The sequence below is a fragment of the Lutjanus erythropterus genome, chromosome 2 (genome assembly GCF_056507025.1).
Source record: "Lutjanus erythropterus isolate fLutEry1 chromosome 2, fLutEry1.hap2, whole genome shotgun sequence".
NCBI classification, from domain to species: Eukaryota; Metazoa; Chordata; class Actinopteri; order Lutjaniformes; family Lutjanidae; genus Lutjanus; species Lutjanus erythropterus.
In genome coordinates, this window is record NC_139318.1 from 27928916 (window position 1) to 27946632 (window position 17717).

At 38.1% G+C, this 17717-nt stretch overlaps 4 protein-coding genes across 4 annotated transcripts in view; 1 reads left to right on the forward strand and 3 right to left on the reverse strand.

Moving 5' to 3' along the window:
* Nucleotides 1-17717, reverse strand: part of LOC146331815 (ADP-ribosylation factor-like protein 8B-A) — a 189064-nt gene that overhangs the window by 55407 nt on the left and 115940 nt on the right. The gene's annotated exons all lie outside the window — the stretch shown is intronic.
* Nucleotides 2035-8061, forward strand: LOC146331819 (rho guanine nucleotide exchange factor 19). Its single transcript, XM_084745254.1, has 12 exons — nucleotides 2035-2295; nucleotides 2381-2542; nucleotides 4114-4178; nucleotides 4279-4580; nucleotides 5327-5487; nucleotides 5571-5723; nucleotides 5802-5931; nucleotides 6034-6108; nucleotides 7129-7221; nucleotides 7346-7494; nucleotides 7685-7849; nucleotides 7952-8061. Exons 1-12 carry the CDS (start codon nucleotides 2075-2077, stop codon nucleotides 7995-7997), a joined length of 1722 nt encoding a protein of 573 aa, XP_084601380.1. The 5' UTR covers nucleotides 2035-2074; the 3' UTR covers nucleotides 7998-8061.
* On the reverse strand, nucleotides 8850-12458 carry cplane2 (ciliogenesis and planar polarity effector 2). The gene is made up of 5 exons (XM_084745264.1): nucleotides 11928-12458; nucleotides 10133-10285; nucleotides 9914-10038; nucleotides 9641-9780; nucleotides 8850-9420 (listed from the first exon to the last, which is right to left on the reverse strand). Exons 1-5 carry the CDS (start codon nucleotides 12037-12039, stop codon nucleotides 9198-9200), a joined length of 753 nt encoding a protein of 250 aa, XP_084601390.1. The 5' UTR covers nucleotides 12040-12458; the 3' UTR covers nucleotides 8850-9197.
* LOC146331821 (heat shock protein beta-7-like) lies at nucleotides 13183-14308 on the reverse strand. The gene is made up of 3 exons (XM_084745275.1): nucleotides 14147-14308; nucleotides 13905-14038; nucleotides 13183-13474 (listed from the first exon to the last, which is right to left on the reverse strand). Exons 1-3 carry the CDS (start codon nucleotides 14223-14225, stop codon nucleotides 13337-13339), a joined length of 351 nt encoding a protein of 116 aa, XP_084601401.1. The 5' UTR covers nucleotides 14226-14308; the 3' UTR covers nucleotides 13183-13336.

Here is a 17717-nt window from a genome sequence, read left to right on the forward strand (position 1 = left end):
AGTTGGGGTTTAATTTAAGCATTAACAACTGAGTAATTTATCGATTAATCATTACAGTTCTAGATCAAAATCAAAAACAGGGTTTTCCCCAGTACTTTTTTGTCCTCTTCAACCTTCTCTACTTGAGCTAGTCTGGCCTGTGTCCAGAGAAAAAAAAGAGACAACACAGAATAATTTACCATGAACCTTTTTGAAAATGTTGGTGGCAGTTGTCAGAGCATAGAACCAATGATCTGTTGATCTTTACAAATCAAGACTCTATAGTCTAACAATGGCATCGCTAAAAAAGAAAAAAAAAAATCTCCATCTGAATCGAACAGTGACCGTAAAATGTTCAGATTGAATCATGACACCCCTACTCAGAACCCAATTGTAGAAAATTTAAATTGTGCGAACTGCTGCAGTTTAGAAGGGTTTATCATTTTTGATCATGTTTACAAATAATTTCCCCTTATATACACGGACGTTATCACACTCATATATCAAGCAAGCCACAAGTGTGTTTGTTGACGTATGATCATAGATGGCATTTTTGGGTTCAGTATGTGAATTACAGAAGGTATCTTGTACTGTATGTGTCGTTCTCCAGAGTTTGAGAGCTTTGCCATGTGTAGATTACAAAAATGTTTGTAGCTCCTGTTCAGAAAGTCCTTTTTATTTTGTGTCAAATCATCATAGTGTGTGTTCATATCTTTTAAAAAAAAAAAACACCCATTTTCATTTTGTAATCTGTTAGAATATGGCCATTCACGCCTGTCAAATGTTTTGTCAGTACATCATATATCAAGTATTATGGCTTTATTTAAGTCATATACCAACAATGTTCAGGCAGATTGAATTATCTACTTTTATCTTGTATGAAATTTTAAATTGCAAATAAAATGGAACTAGTATTTGTACACTGTGTGAATTTATTTTTTACTACCTGTGATGAATAAATGCAGTGTGATTAGAGCTGCATTTTAATAATTAAAGGTCCAGTGTTTATAAATATGTTTTCAGTCATGTATAATTACCTGAAAATAAGAATTATTGTGTTTTCATCTCCTTATATTGAGCTGTTTATGTCTACATAGTCTGCCATGTTGAACCGCCATTCTTCTATAATAGTAGCCCAGAACACAACCCAGCACCGGCTCTAGATATGTTTTTTTGCAACCACTGTAGGCTCTCACTTGAACTGACTAGATGCCACTAAATCCTACACAGTGGGAAACCCTGTATAAACTGTCATTGCTCTGTCAAAAAAACATTAAATGCTGCAATATATGCACCAATGCATGTCAAACTGTAACAGTTTAAAGCCACAAGTTTTTCAAAGATTTGTTTTTTGAGGTATTCACAGTGTTTAAAAAACACCATCCAAAGTTTAGTTTTCACAACTGCAAGAAGCTCCTCCATTTTGTTCATGCAATGCATTGTCAGGAAAAAAAAAATGCATGTTTGTGCTCAGGACAATTTACCAACCCCAAGAAATCATTATTTGACCCAACTGACAAATCCAAATTATTTTACCTTTTAAGTGAGCATACTGACTTTTTTGAATGTGTTTTGTCACTTTTCTAACGTGGATACACTTCTGCTCAAAACCTGTCAATAATTTAGGCAGCAACTAACTTATTGTTTTCATGATCCATTAATTTGCCAGTTATTTTCTTGATTAATCAATGGGTGTATAAAAGTCCGCAAATCATGAAAAATCTGAATTTCTCTGAGCTGAATGTGACATTGACAAATTGCTTGTTTTGAAAAGGGGCTGTTGCATACTGCAGAGATTGTAAAGCCCCCTGAGGCAAATGGTAATTTATGATAATGGGTTATACAAATAAGGTTTGATGTGACTTTTTTTGATCACTAGGCTAAGATCCCAAAATATAATGTTTATAGAAGAAAATGAAAACCAGCAAACCATTGTTAAAACTTAAATTAGTTTGTAGTTTGGAAGTGGGACACAGTTCGAGTCTGTCAGAGGCTTGAAAAGGAGCCACACCTGGTTCCAGTTTTTGTGATTGCTGCTTAAAGCTCACCTCACTCTGCAGCCTGGTGTGAGAGAAAAACTCCTAACTGACGTGACATGGCTCAGTTTGACCACAGAGATGAGAACAGCAGTAGTGTTATGTCTAATCTACACCACTGGTTTGGAGGTAGTCATCCAGTGAATAATTTGATATCACAAATACAAAGCTTGAAAATCAGAGAACAGCTTTCTGAGTTTTCTCTGGAAGCCGACGGTGTGCAGGACTCTGGAGGCCTCGATGAGAGCAGTGACTCCCTGAAACAGGAGGATGACTGCAGGTAAGGACCACATGGTGCAGCTAGGAAACTTAAGTATGTATGTATGTAGGATTATGATGATGAAATATCTTTGTCCTTTTTTCAGTCCTCCCATAGACATATCCTCAGCTCTCAGGTCGGTGGCCTTGATGGGCACACTGAATTTGGAAAAAAAGCAGTTACCAGTGCCCAAGCTGTTCTCAGCACCCACACGTGAAGAAAATACAAGTTTGTCTCCATCAGATGATCAGGACACAGGTACAGAAGGGTAAGAGAGGGTGTAAAACTTTATACTGACTTTATAATGTCAAAACTTTTAAATCTGCCTGCTTAAAGAGACAGTTCAGACCAAAATAATAATAAAAAAAATGTTTTTCCTCTTACCTGTGGTGCTTTTTATCTGTCTAGAGTTATCAGTTGTAGAGACATCTGCCTTCTGTTAAATAAATGGACCTAGATGGTTCTCAGCTTATGGTGCTCAAAGCACCAAAAACAATTGAAATGAAAAACTCAGATAATCCACAGTCCTTGTCATGAGTAGTTCCACATAGGAACTATTTTCTTTCTACCAAACTAGAACCACCAACTGTATCACGGTGCAGAAAGAAGCATGCATCTACTTTTGGAGGAGAGGTTTCTGTTTTGCCAAGGACGACGGCATTAATGTTTTACGTCCGAGCAGGAGCCTCTAGTCAGTGAGTAGATGCATACTTATCCTGCATACAGGTGGTGTCAGAATAATCAGAAAAATTCACATGAAGCTGAAAAGTCAGAGAAAACTTTAACTTGCTGAGTTTTTGTCCATTAGACCCCTATATGCTGAAACATGGCAGATGAAAGCAATTCTTTCTTTACATGTAATTTTTAATATGGCATTAGGTTGTAACCGTTAGTTGCTATCCCCATAGAGTGAGCCGGATTAGTTAGAAAAGTTATTTATTACCATTAACCTTGATTTAAATAGTCAGGTACATACAGATTCAGCATATTACATACACTGCCCTGCCCTCAGTAGCACCCATGTTTTTTTCCATATCTAATTTAAAAGCTTATGAACACACTGTAGTCAGGATAACGACTTCCCAGCACAGAAAACAGGACCATCTAAAGAGCACACAAATGTATTATTACTTCTGCATGTTGATACAGTTGCTGTTTTTTTGTGTGTGTGCTTTAATCACCACAAGCCATGGTGTCATCTAGTTCCATTATATTGGAGAAAAGACAGAAATCTCGAAAGACGACATCTGCAAAACTGGGAAACTTGCACCAGAACAATCTAGATGGATGGTAGAAAAGCTGAGTTGGAAAAAATCTAATCTCCGTGTTCATTACAATATTATGAAGGAGTTACTCTTACATTTTAACAAAATGGTCAAGGATGCAAGAACATGTTATTTTTCTGATCTTATTTCTACTCATCAATGCAATCCTAGAGTTTTATTTAAAATGGTAGACCAGTTGCTAAATCCTTAGTGATCTCCTTTAAATCTCTTCTTAAAACATACTTTTATCAAAGAGCCCTTCCTGATTTTATCTAAATTTGAACTGTTGTGCACTGTTTTTCTCTCTTAAAATGTTTTTACCTTCCTATTTTGCGCTGTACCATTTTATTTTATCTGTAGTAGCTGTTGTATGACTCTTGATCCAGTCCGTTTTATTTTGTTGCTTTTGTGAAGCACTTTGTAATGTGAATTTTAAAAAGTGCTCTATAAATAAAGATTATTATTATTATTATTATTATTATTATTATTATTATTATTATTATTAGAAATGGCACTACAGGTAAAAGGAAAATGTGTATTTTTGATTTTTGGCTGTGCCTTTTTAAAAACCCAGGGAAGAAGATCCAGCTGAGGAGGAAATGCTGACTGTATCATTCCAGTCAAAGTACCTTAATTTTTGTAAGTTAACCTCTCTCCTTGGGCTGTTCTCAGTCATTGTATAGTGTATTATTTATAGCAGTGTAAAGTACTTGTCTTCATTTCTTCCTCTGCTCTGCAGTCCCTCTCTATCAGGACTACTGCCTGCAGGACGTGAAAGAGGATCTGCACAGACTGAACAACAGTTCTGTGTCTGAGCTGATAATACCCCAGTACCTGCGGGGTTTGCAGTCACGTCTTGAAGCTGTCTGGCATTCTGAGGTAACGCCCCCTCAGTCAAACCCACCTGAGGGGACTCCATCAACCCCACCCCTGCCTCACCCAATCAGGGTGACACCATCTACCCTTTGGCAAGATCTGGATGAGGTGAAGGCATCTGGCCTGCTCAGCAGCTTGACAGTCACAGAGATTCGCCTTCAGGAGGTGTGAAGAGCTTTATATTTCATGCTTAACACCTCAGACATGATGATCAACATGCTGAATTTGAGCAGTCTTATCTAATGTGGAACCAAGTGACTTTAAAATCACAATCAAATGATGTGATGAACAAGACAGAAGTGTAACAAAATGATTGCTGTAGTCATTTCAGCATGTTGACATGTATGTTACTGCTGGATAACCATGCTAATGTTTAATATACAGCATTTAACATGCCGTAAGTCTGAAGATACTGGTTCAGTGTGCTTACATGGAGCATGTTTGCATGTAACCTGGCAGTGGTTTCCAAACTTTTAAGACTTTTTAAGAGGCTCATTAATGTCATAAACAGCCAGCCAGAGCAGTTTCTAAGAAATGTTACTCAAACAGGAGATAATGGTACTTAAGTTGGACTATTTTCAGCTGTGGATTCATTTCCATGGTCCATTTTTAATAGTTTTTAGGAAAATATTGGAGATTGAGATAGGAATGAGTTATGTCAGGTTTTAAATACACAGGCAATACTTGTGAGTGGGCTGAGATTAATTCAGTCATGAGAATTAGAAATGCATAATCACAAACCTCACCCCTTATCTGTTTATAATGCTCATTAAAGCTGCCACAAACAGCTCTGGAGAAAGAAGTTGAGTGAGCAACAAATCTTTCTTCAGCGTTGCTCGTAGCAGTTTGACGGTTCAGTGTGACGGTGAGAAATTTAACTGGATCCTCTCCCTTATTTTGTTCCTCTGAAGTCGATGTTTGAGTTGATCGGCTCTGAAGCTTCTTACCTGCGGAGCCTTGGAGTCGCTGTCAATCATTTCTATGCTTCAAAGCCGCTGAAACAGACCCTGTCTCAAATGGAGCATCACATTCTGTTTTCCAACATTCGTCACGTGATGGCAGCCAGTGAGAAGTGAGACATACAGCACCTCTTGTTTTGTTTTTTTAACTGGTTGTATTGGTGCTGATGCTAAGCCGGTGCTGTGTCTCTTCAAGGTTTCTCGTGGATCTGGAGATTCGACTGGGAGAGTGTGTGTTAATGTCTCAGATTGGAGACATTGTGCTCCAGCACTGCCCGGAGTTTCACAGCCTCTATGTGCCGTATGTGACTAACATGATGTACCAAGAGGCTCTTGTCAACCAGCTGCTGTGAGTCTCTGTTCTGTACTTGATGCATCCTTTTCACTTTTCACTAGATTTATTCAGTCCCATCTCTTCTTTTTCAAGGCAACAGAACCGAGACTTCCTGTCTTCAGTAAAAAAGCTGGAGAGCGACCCAGTGTGTCAAAGACAGAGCCTCAAGTCTTTCCTAGTCCTTCCTTTTCAGAGAATTACGCGTATTAAACTCATCCTAGAGGTGGGGATTTCATCATATCCAGCCACATGTATATTTTTAATCTGGTATTACATGTTTTTCAGAAGTTAGCTAAAGTTCCTGTCGGGTTTTCTTTCATTTCAGAGCACCCTGAAACTGACTGAACCAGATTCTGACTCGATTTTAAATCTCAAAAAAGCAATAGAAGCCATTCATGAGGTAAGAGTTTCTCATCTGTACATTCATGCTGAGACAGAACTGAACACGGGAATTAGCCAGTTACTGGAAGGAAGAGTATTGTGGTTCCATAGTTTATGCTTAAAGGGCCAATGTGTGAGATTTACAAGACTTTGTTGGCAGAATATAGCAGAGTATGTTTTTATTAGTGTATAATCCTCCTTTTGTTACCTTAAAATGAGCCAAATGAGCTGCTCCACCTCTGTTTCTGCAGACCGGAACAAATAAACCAAACCACTTTAAATGCAGCCTTTCATGATTTGCCTGGGTTTTGTGGCCACTGTAGGTTCCCCTGTCAAATATACGGCCCCCGGGCCAGAACCAGCCTGCCAAAGAGTGCAACCCAGCCCACTGGCTGACTTTGCAAAATGTGAAATTTGCAGATAAGTCTTTATTATAATTTTTCAATTCAATACACTGCTATCCCGGATTTGTCCACTGGGAGTCTCATAGCAGGCCCTATACGGCATACACCATCATAGATCTTGTACGATTACTTGTTATTGGACATGACTTTATAGCTTTAAAATCAAACTCTGAGCATTGTTTTTGACAGCTTTATATGATGTTGTAAAGTCTACCTTGGAGGACCTTGCGAGAAAAAGATATTTGCATCTCTGCCTGTGCAAAAGCCACTTCTGCGGATCCCAGATGTCAAAAAGGAGAAATTTCAACAGTGTCCAGTTTTCCAAGACAACCGGACCAATTCCTATTTCTTCTTGATGAAGTTATTTTTCTCAAACAGCTCGGGCTGTTCATTGTATGCCTTGTAAATGGATGGTTTATTAATTGGATGTTTTCAGAATATACTTTGACACCCCTGTCCGAAATGCTTGGAAGGGGAGACTGAGAGGAGGTGTTTGCAATCTGCAAGCTCACCACTAGATGCCACTAAATCCAACAGACTGGTCCTTTAACAAAGCTGAGCAAATAATAATTGTCATTTAAAATGCATGAAAAGTCTAAAAGTTGAACACTGGTATCACTCTCTGCTCTGTCCAGATAGTGACTGAGTGTGACAAAGGGGTCAGAAAAATGAAACAAATCGAGGAGCTGGTCTGCCTGGAAATGCTGCTGGATTTTGGCAAAGTCAAGGTGACAGCTTTCTTTGTTTCTCACTGTATGATTTCTAACAGCCTTTATAACAGACTTGATTCTGTTACATAACCTGCAGATGGTAATAAACAAATTCTTACTGACTGCTTCTTCCTCCGTCCAGGCAGTTCCTCTGGTCGTAAGTGGGCGTTTTCTGGTCCACCAGGGTCCTGTGAAACGGCTGAGTGTGGAGGCTGCTTACAACTCAAGAGTGTCCTTCATCAGCGTCTACCTCCACCTCTTCAACAACCTCCTGATCATCTCCTCGAAAAAGTACTTCACATCCACTCATTTCTTTGACACATTAAAAGCCATGCAGTATTGTCAAGTACTCAAAAAAATAAAGTGCTTACTTCTGCTGTCAGACCAGCTAAAGATATTTCACTTACAGTGATGGGAAAATGAAAACCAGACAAAATCATGACCAAATCAGCAAAGTGAATCTCTGTCTGCATCATTTCAGGGATCAGAGGTTCACAGTTGTGGATCATGCAGAGTTCCCCACACATGTGCACCTTCAGCATCTGAAGACGGACGTCCTAGGTCTCCCCCCAGAATCCTTCCTGTTACATCTCTCTCAAAGTCAAAACGGGCACCCAACTGCCATGATATTTGTTACACACACAAGGTACAAGTGAACACAAGCGTATAGAAGTTTTTAAGGAGTAATAATTCTCCTTTAACAGCACATCCTCCATCTGTGATTCCTGTGTTGGTTTTTGTTTTGCAGGTCAGATAAAGAGGCGTGGATGAAGGCGCTGTCATCTAAGCAGTGATGGAAACATGATTCTGCTGTTTTGATTTTATGCATTAAACTTGGGTCATTTTAACTTGCACATTACAACTATATAGTTTGATAATTAAAACTTTAAAAGTTTCTTAACTTTATTGCACTTAATAATGTTTGATAAAATTCACATATGCGACACAACATGAAGTATTCAAACATGCACTGAATTTGTCACAATTAGTACACACACAGGGGAATAAAGGGTATTTTTACATTTTTGGGAATATATTTTTCAACTTGTATTAAAATACTGACCTATTTTAAGCAATGTGCCTTTCTCTGATTTATAGATGTTTTTCTGATGTTATAAGATCAGCCTAATGCAACAAAACTGAATAAAGAGGTTACCAAGACAACTTAAAGGAACGGGCCCCGATCTTCTCACTGTGAAATACTGACAAAATATATAACACAATTCCTTTTAAGACAACAATGTTGTTTTAGAAAATTTCAACAGGAACAGTATAAAAAGTTGTCCCAAACGGCGTTACTAATAATACAAAGGAAAAAAAGGAGGACTGAAGCTGACTGGAAGGGTCCCTGAATGTCTTTTTTTTTTTTTTTTTTTCTTTTTTTTTTTTTAAACATCTAAAGCTTCTTTTGAGGTTTTTGATTGAAGTTTTGAGTGTCTGTTATGTCATTTTAAGCAAATTTTGAATAAAGTGTTAGTCTTCAGAAGAAATTACTTTTTTTAAGTTGTTAATCAACATAAAATGCTCAGGCACTTGATAGCATGAAGACAAAAATCCAAACTTTTACTCAACCACTCATCTTTTTCTTTTTAGATATTAAAACTTAAGATCTAATTGACATGATGATCCACAGCACACACTGTTCGTTTCATCCAGCAAAAGCCCTTTAATAAATACAGAATGCTTTGTACCTCACAATCTTTAAGACACTCAGAGTCCAAGACAAAATATTTTTCTCATATCAGTTTGATACTGTACGGCACCCTGCTCAAACAAGATGAGAGAATTTAAGACATTTGAGAATAAAAATCCATCCTGACAGCAGTAATTATAGCTTTGATAAAATGGTCCATTTACCCCAACAGCTTCCTCCATCTCATCATGGATCTCAAGCTCTCCCAGATCCGCTGCTAAGAGCAGTCTCTAAAAGGCACACAGGGGTGACATTGGAAGTCCAGTTCACTTGAACGGGCTTATAAAAATCATGTTCAGTATCACAGTAGAGTCTCTGTGTCCTGCTGTGAACGTTGGCTGGCTGCTGTGGCTGCAACACAGTCCTGATGCCACAGGTTCTCTGCAAGGCAGTTTAGAAGGGGGGCTACGTCTCCCAGCCCGTCGCTGACCTCCCCACCCATACGTAGCACCGGTAAACTCCACGTCTCCTGGAAATCCCTAACGTCTCTCTCTGCCACATCACAGTGCATGAAAAGATCAAATCTGAAGGAAACATTAAGGACAAATGTCCATCTCTGAATTGATAGAGCTAAAAAAAAAAATAAGTGATAAGCAGGTTTTGGCTGCATACTTTTCTTACTTTTGATCTGACATAAGAGAACAGATTACTTTCTTAAAATAACTGAGTATGTTGACTACGAAGTAAGCCTTAGACAAACTGTTCTGTAAAATCAGTGCAAGTTTCAAGAACACAAAAGGATACTTGGTGCCAACCACCAGTTTCACAACACGACCCACAGATGTCTCAGTCCATCTGGTGATTTGATTAGACAGATCATCAAAGGAAGTCCTGTCAGTAAAGGAGAACAGGAAAAGGACAGCATCCACCTGCTCTTTACAGGACTGGAAGACAAGGAACAGTGGTTTGACAAAACATCTGGTGTGAGGCTGATCGAGAATGATTTGACTATTATCCTTTTTCTGTTTCATATAAGTTCAGAACTCAATACAATGCATGAAAATACTTTTGACATACTGGGAGCAAATGGTCAAATCTCCGCAAGGCGTTCTCTCCGCAATCCCACAGCTGCAGACGGAAGAAAAGCACTCTGCCACTTTCTCGCAGCTTCACTGGCCAATACAGTACTGTCGTCTCAATACCTTCCAACAAGAAAATTATTTGTGTAAACTGATCAACCTTTAAAATGAATTTTTTTTTATCGTATAAATTACATTGCACAGAGCAAGCATTTACCTGTGGTTTCATAGTGCATGTTGGGAATATTCCGGCCTGCAAGACGTGCAGCAAGAGCAGTTTTCCCGACTCCACTCTTTCCAGAAATGAAGATCTTGTAGTGGACCGTGTCCACAGCTACATGCGGGGGCATCACTGGAGACTCCAACAGGCCTGACCAATGAAACAAATTTTACCATCAAAATATTTACTTTTGTGTTCTGTTTGGTGTTATGTACTGTCACACTTCATCATACTCTGCTTCATGAATGGACCTACAGTTATGTTGTTGTCTCACAGACTAATGTCTAGAACTTTAATAATCAGAAATTAATGAATCAGTAAGCTTTACTTTCAAAGTCAAAATAGTGTTTGGTCAAAGACCACAAAGTCAATAGGTCTTAAAATTCTGATATGGACTATGGTATAAGTCTGCACAATTGTCCACTAAAAATGAAAATTGTGATGCAAAAATTATTATTCACACTAACTGTGAATCATACCAAAATTGCAATGTCTGTCAAAATAATTGCAATATGATTTTTTTTTTAAACCAAATTGTGCTCATGCAGCCCTATTATGTTTGTTTTCTACATGACAGCATGGAAGTAGCTCCCATGTAATTATACAAAAATCCTCAATTATTTCAAATCTATATTGTTTTTTTTATTAAATATGTTAAGTGTATGTCACCCTTAGAAGTCCAGTCTCCCACTTTTGCACATTAATATCCAGTGTTGAAAAACTGACTCATCAGAGGTCACTGCAAATTATTTAAAAAACCAGTTAACACCCAAATACCACAATCTTGGGTCATTTGGCTGTTCACCATTGTTTCTTTCCACTGTGGTGTTTCATTGATGTTGTTTTGTTATGTCATCTTGATTTTACAATGATTGTCCAGTAAAAAAGTACACCGAAACACTTTAAGTCTGACTTGTAACATGGATTATTTTATATTGTTACATTTCCTCTTTGCTCACCCTTGAACATAAGTGCATTCAATATATGAATAGCCTCATTAGTGTGTCAATTTAGTGTGTGCAAATGCTACCCACTCTCCCTACCCATAATGACAATATTATTACAATAAGATCATGTCTTTAAAATATTTAATGTGTCTTTGCTCAACAGATAACAACCTGGGAGCTTCACTTCATGGACACCTTTTTTGGCAGTAACAGTGCAGATTTATAATAGGAAATTTATATTTATTATCTCCAAGCCACTTATTGTTACTGTTTCCCACTGAAACTCTCATTACATCATAATTTGAACTGTGAAATGAGAATAAACATCCCTAGATATTTAGGGAGAAGTATCGAGAACCGGATCCTCACTGGTCAGTATCGAAACAGTGATTGATATTTATGCAACATTACATGAACAGTTGATATGGCATAACAAGCATGAGTGTAGGCTCACTTCACTACATTTAATGAAAATGTAGCTAAATGCAATAACTCAGGAAACAATTTCACTTATTTCAGGGAAAAAAAAGTTTATCTTTTTACATGTCTTTATTTATTTGCACCAAATTGTGACGAGTAATGTCAATAAGAGCACTGATAAGCAGTATTAGTATCGATATCTCTATCAATAAATACCTTCCCCTACGATTAAGTCTGTAAAGTGGCAGCATGTGAAAGTTTCTTGAGTTACAAAAGTTTACTGCTAGCCAATTTACTGAAATCCTTTGCTATATAATGAAAAGCCTGGTTACTTTATATTGTTCATATACACATGAACGATGTGGCGCTTTTAAACAGGGAAACAGTTATAAATCCACCAAAATTGTAAAGTTTATTTGTCATACCAAAGTGTTTGCGTCTCTTCTTGTGTAGGATTTTGCTGAAATATTCTTTGCTGTCTTTACATCGATGCCAGTCAGCTACAATGAGTGATCCTGGAGGAGGGACGTGTGCCATGTTGGTGTCGTTAGCTTAGAGATGCTACTCAGCTAACGTTAGCATCTCACTGTTTAGCAGACTGTGGAAGCGACTGTAGCGGCAAAACACAGTTCGTAAAGCCACCGTTAGTATCGAAATACTGAAAACAGTCTTTTCTAACCATAAAGCGCTTTAATGAGTACAACTGTGGCCGGAAAATTGCATTATTAAGTCTCAAAGTCGGCAAAAAAAAAAAAAAACTTCCGTCAACTAAAACACCTTGACAACCGTCATAGATACCGATTAACCTGACGTCACTTCCTTTTCTGATGTTGCTTTCGGGTGCTTCAAAAAATAAGCAGTTTATCTGGCAGTCAACAGTCGTTTTTGGTTATTATAGTTAACTAAAACTAAAATGAGTTGTAAAAACATTTTAATCAACTGAAATGTGACTTTAGAAGTCAAACATACAATGAAATACAAATATACAGGAAAGTTTTTAATTTTAGTCTTTGTCTGGTCAGATTTGTCAAAACAACAACCACAGTGGGGCATTGGTGGCATATGTTTATTGGACTGAGACTGTCTACATCAGGGGATCCAAAACTTTTTCATGTCAAGGACCCTGGTAATAGATGCACAGGATTGTATATATTGAGTATATTTTGTTTGCTTGCTTGCTTGTTTGTTCAAAGGTAATGAAGTCCCTGTACAATCCACTCAAGGACCACTGTCAGTCCCCAGACCGCAAAAACCACTGATCTACACAAATCTGTCTCAGTTACTTTCAGTGTGTTGTGTTTGTGCTGTAATACCTATTTTGAACTTCTCAAATCTTGCCCCTGGCAAATACACCCATCCTATGAGTGTTAAAAAAACCCCAAATCTATCTCTGAAAATATTAAAACGTTTTTAAACAATAAAAAACTAAACTGAAATGAGCAAACACAATCAAAAATGAAATGTTCTTGAAAACTATTAACTAAGTAGCTGTTTCAGATTAAAACAAAAAGCTTGTATTTAACAAAGCAAGTACACTTCTACATTAAACATGAATCCTCATGGTGAAATGGTCTGTGCAATAATGAAGCTTCAAGTGCCATTTGCCATTGTTTGAAATTAAATGTCACATCAAGTTAAGAAGAATATCACACTTTTTTTTCTTTTTCACTTGTTTTTTTTTTTTTTTTTTTACATCACTGTTGGGTTCAAGTACACTGGATTAGGACATTTCTAATATTGCATGAATGATGTACTGGTTAGTTCCTTCTCCCACCACCAGATGTCCCTAAACTCCAACGTTGAAATGTTAAATGCAGAGACGAGACGTCAGACATCAGAAAGCAGGTATCCTCTGAGCTCTGACCGTCAGGACCCCCATCTCATTGGACATGGTCACAGATATGGGGTCCACATGTGATGGTAGTTTGCATTTGTGGGAAAAAGTGTTTGTGACTGCACCATCTTCTCCAAACTGCAAGAGAAGAGCATGAGAAAATAAGGAAGGCGAAAATTATTGTTGTAGGAAGGTTACACTCAAGCAATAATTTCATTTTACGTATACATATTGTTTTAGCCCTATCACCCTCAGTTCTTTCTAAATTCTAATTGTTTAACTCAAATTTACATGGTCACCTAAAATAGGATTTAAAACTTTGAGATGTTCTGCAATGCATTTCCAATTTTCAGATTCAAGCCATTATAATAAGTTCAGTACTCTAAGTTAATTAATATATGTGGCATTGTCTTAATCTGCATTTATTCAGGCTGCAAAGATTAATCAGCCAAAATTAAAAATAATTATTGTCAAATAACATTGAGCCTGAGGCCTAATGCAGAAATCAAACATCAGGTGTCTTTACTGTAATACAGATTTTTAAAACCAGGCTGACTGTGTGGCTCACCTTCTCCGCATGCACCTCTATCAGGTTGTTGGAGGATGTGATGATAACATCCTCTGGAGAAAATTCACTCACGTCCACCGTGAACTGGAAAATGTCTCCAATGAGTTGGATCTGCCCTGTAGGATATGAATGGCCTGAAACATTGACAGCTTGTTAAATCTCTCATTAACTGATTTGAGTAAAGATTGGGTCAAATATAAAAAGACACACTGAATATATCTGTCTATTTTTGTTTATCTGACCTGCAAATTTATTTTCTGTACTGGCCTTCTGAGGTGGTGATCCTGAATCCTCAGAGGAAATACCTCGACCTTTCTCCATACAGGCTGAGGAGGTGGGCTGTTTCTATTTAACCGGCTGTATCTACTGTTTGGATCCAAGAGGGGTCATTCTAATCCAGTGAGTCCTCCTTTGTGTCTGATCAATGTGTCACTTTTATAGTCTCCTGAGTGCTTGTGACTGAATGATTTAGCAGCACTGGAACATGACACGGGTTGTAGATATTCAGTGTGTCAGAACTGTTGTTGAACTGTTGTCAGAGGGTCCAACATTTCTAGCCACACCCTTGTATAGGAGCATATGAGTCTTTGTGTTTGTGTGAGAAAGGGTGTGGAGATGTTTCAATGTGGAGGAATAACCTATAATTACCAGGTGTGATACTGAAAGGACTGTTATTCACAACTTAAAGCCAATACAGTGACAAGCGGACACAATTAAACTAACTTTTATATCCCATGTACAATTGAATTAAGCTTTTTCTCAGGCTACAACTGTAGGATTTGTCACAGAAACTACACTGTACTAATGAATTTCCAGTGAAAACCTCACTTTTGGGGAATGTAACATGGCTGAGTGACTGTGGTATGATGGAGCACAGTTGTGTGTAGGTGTGACATTTTGCTCCACCCTGGCAAAGTCATCGAGGTTGATCAACTCCATCTGGATAACAGACGTCACCAAAACAAGTTCCGTGAGTCTGTGGTGTGAATTCTAAAGAAAGTTGAAAGACAAAGGTTAAAGTCCACTTGTCATGGTGAAGTAAATGTCACAAGAAAGACCTTTGGCAACCTGAATCAGAGGTGTTTATCATGTTATGAGCCTGATATGTGTGGCAGTATGCATAGTTCAAGGATTCCCAGACCTTTTCGGTGATGCACATTAGATGACAAACCCCAGTTTGAGAAGATTTTATCTTACGAAGTCCCCTCAGTAGTATTTTTATCAGCCGTGACAGCATGTGGCTGCTGTTGTTTTTACCTAGTGATTCTGTGTGTGTGGTCCTGGAGACACCTACTGTAATGGGAACCACCCCAGAAGCAGTTTTGAGTATGCTGCCAGGTGTTTACATGTCTGTCTGTGGGCAGATTATGTCAGCGTGATAGCATCGCAACTGTGCAACATGCAGTCACGAAACTTTACATGTGTGTAGTTCAAAGATCAAAACGAAGGCTATACAGTACTGTAATATTATTACTTTTAATAGTAATGGATTACAGTTTCCAAAATAGTAATTATATAACACCCCTTCATCTGAGGCTATAAGCGTGCGTGGGACGATGAGCTGGGCAACAAATTTCAGAAGACAAATGGGCCAGAAGTTTACAGTATATTCACACCTGTTCGATAAATGCCAGGGATTACCTGAGACAGTTTAAGGTGCTGCACAGATTATAGTATGCAAAATCTAAACTCAATAAAATATTCCCAAACATCCACCCTCTGTGTGATAAATGTTGGTTCCAATAAGCCACTTTAACCCATAGTTTTGTACTTTGCTAGATAAGATAGAAAGTCTCTGGTCTGAAATATTCTGCATCTTCACCTCTATACTGAAAAGCCCTCTGGCACCAGACAATGCTGGAAAAAAGCCAAAGCCCACCCAGTTGTGAATCAACTGATAAACTCCACCTAGAGTGAGGTTTGTCTTAATAAAATGAGGTAGTTTTTAAAGGTTTGGTCGCCATTCGTCTTGAACAACACACAAATGTGTGTGAATTATTGTAAAACCTGGGGCAGTTTCTTATTCCAGATGAAGTCTGAGTCACTTTTTGACTGAGGTAGGTTATCTTATGATGATGTGTATGTGCAGCAGGTCAGGACAGGTCATGTCAGCTGCTACCAAAAAGCTAAACGAAGGATGGAGGATGATGGAAAGCAGGTGGAAGTATTGTGAATAATTTGAGTTTGTCTGACTCCTCGAGAGAGAATATGTGGCGATGGAATCTAATTTGAAGGCCACACTTCACTTCTTTGAAGGTCGACTCTCCTAACAGTTCACTAGATCAGCAACTTTGGCCACCTACAAGGTAGAAATGTAATATAGTAATATTACAAGTAATGTAACTCATTACTTTTGATCAAAGTAATAAATGAGGTAACTACATTACTTTTTATGGAGTAATAAATAAAAAATAACTTATTACACTTACTGAGTCACTTGAACTCATGTAATAATGTAGTAATGACTACTGATTACTCATCAGTCAGAATTTGTTGATGTGCAAAATAGTAATAATAATGAAAGAAAGAAAGAAAGAAAGAAAAAAGGTATCACAGCTGGTGTGCTGGGTGAGAATAGCCGAGGGATGAGGGGATTTCCCGTCCCTGCTTCCCCCTGCAGCCATGCATTTTTTCATCCCCAGAGAGGGGATACATGTTTTTCCTGCTTCTGGTCAGACTGAGTCAATTAAATATGTTTCCTCTGGCCACCAGTAGACGCTGGAAGTCGATAAGCCATACTAGCTATTTTAAAAATGGATCCTCCTGAGTGGACAGAGTCGAGAATGAATCAGACTCTCATGTGTTACAGTGGTGATGATGACTGCGCTTCACACTTGGAGTAACACAATAAATCCACTTTCATAATTGTCCCAGCCATTGTCAAGTAACTGTTAGTATAAACTATAATAAGTAGCTTGGAATTGATGTTCGCTAGATACTGAACGTGAGTACATGTATGAAACCGCAACAAAGGTTTTTTTTGTGCCAAAAAAAGCACAGAAAAAGTTATGATACGCCTGTATTATAACAATTTATTTAGGAAAATATGCTTCCCCTTCTTCCTCTCTTTGTTTTACAGCTGTTGGCATCCAGCTTAATGGTGCATTACAGCAAAGCCCCCCAGTGTTTTTATTTTTAGGTTTGAAGAAAATAAACCTTCATAGTCATCAATGATCAAAGGAGAATCACCATAAATTACAATCAATCAAAACGGCCAAACTTATTTCTTCCCTTGTTGTTCCAACTTCCAAGAAAAGTGATTTAAGTTAAAATATTCTATTCCTCCTTCTGCTGGGAACCACCTACAACTCCTTCAACATCCCCTGCTGGTCCCTGGACCCTAGTTTGAAAACCAGTTGTATAGCTCATTCGTGTGAGAATGGTGTCAGTAAAAATGTCATCATATTACTGCAAGTCACTTGTAAGATTTTATGATGTATTTGGTGTCCGGGGAGCATCGCTATGAAAAGTGAGCTTGAGAGATGTAATGAATAGGGTTTCTTTTTTTAGGCTTTAAGTATTTATATGTATTGTGCTGGCTGTCATTTCTGTGCAGCTTAATCAGTGCAGCATCAGTGTTTTCATCACAGTTACCATCCTAGTTTCCTATGATAGCACGCTAGTAGTTGTGGAAAAGTACAACGTACAGCTGAGGCTGATGGGAATTTCGGTGATTTTGTAGGTTTTGGGGTATAAACTATAATGCATGGCTAGATGAAACGTCAGGGGATCACCAAAGACTGAACGTCTGCAATGAATTTCATGGCAATCAATCTAATGGCTGACATTTCACTGCTAAACACCAGTGAGTCA

What these genes read in the sequence shown, in the direction of transcription:
- LOC146331819 (XM_084745254.1), top strand. Translation starts at nt 2,075, where the DNA reads ATGGCTCAGTTTGACCACAGAGATGAGAACAGCAGTAGTGTTATGTCT. An exon ending in CAGAGATTCGCCTTCAGGAG is followed by an intron (nt 4,581 to 5,326) that starts GTGTGAAGAGCT and finishes GTTCCTCTGAAG; the next exon opens with TCGATGTTTGAGTTGATCGG. An exon ending in CTGATCATCTCCTCGAAAAA is followed by an intron (nt 7,495 to 7,684) that starts GTACTTCACATC and finishes GCATCATTTCAG; the next exon opens with GGATCAGAGGTTCACAGTTG.
- cplane2 (XM_084745264.1), bottom strand. Translation starts at nt 12,039, where the DNA reads ATGGCACACGTCCCTCCTCCAGGATCACTCATTGTAGCTGACTGGCAT. An exon ending in GAAGAGACGCAAACACTTTG is followed by an intron (nt 10,286 to 11,927) that starts GTATGACAAATA and finishes TTCATTGGTCAG; the next exon opens with GCCTGTTGGAGTCTCCAGTG. An exon ending in GATTTGACCATTTGCTCCCA is followed by an intron (nt 9,781 to 9,913) that starts GTATGTCAAAAG and finishes CTTGTCTTCCAG; the next exon opens with TCCTGTAAAGAGCAGGTGGA.
- LOC146331821 (XM_084745275.1), bottom strand. Translation starts at nt 14,225, where the DNA reads ATGGAGAAAGGTCGAGGTATTTCCTCTGAGGATTCAGGATCACCACCT. An exon ending in TACAGAAAATAAATTTGCAG is followed by an intron (nt 14,039 to 14,146) that starts GTCAGATAAACA and finishes TCAATGTTTCAG; the next exon opens with GCCATTCATATCCTACAGGG. An exon ending in TAGAGGTGCATGCGGAGAAG is followed by an intron (nt 13,475 to 13,904) that starts GTGAGCCACACA and finishes CTTCTCTTGCAG; the next exon opens with TTTGGAGAAGATGGTGCAGT.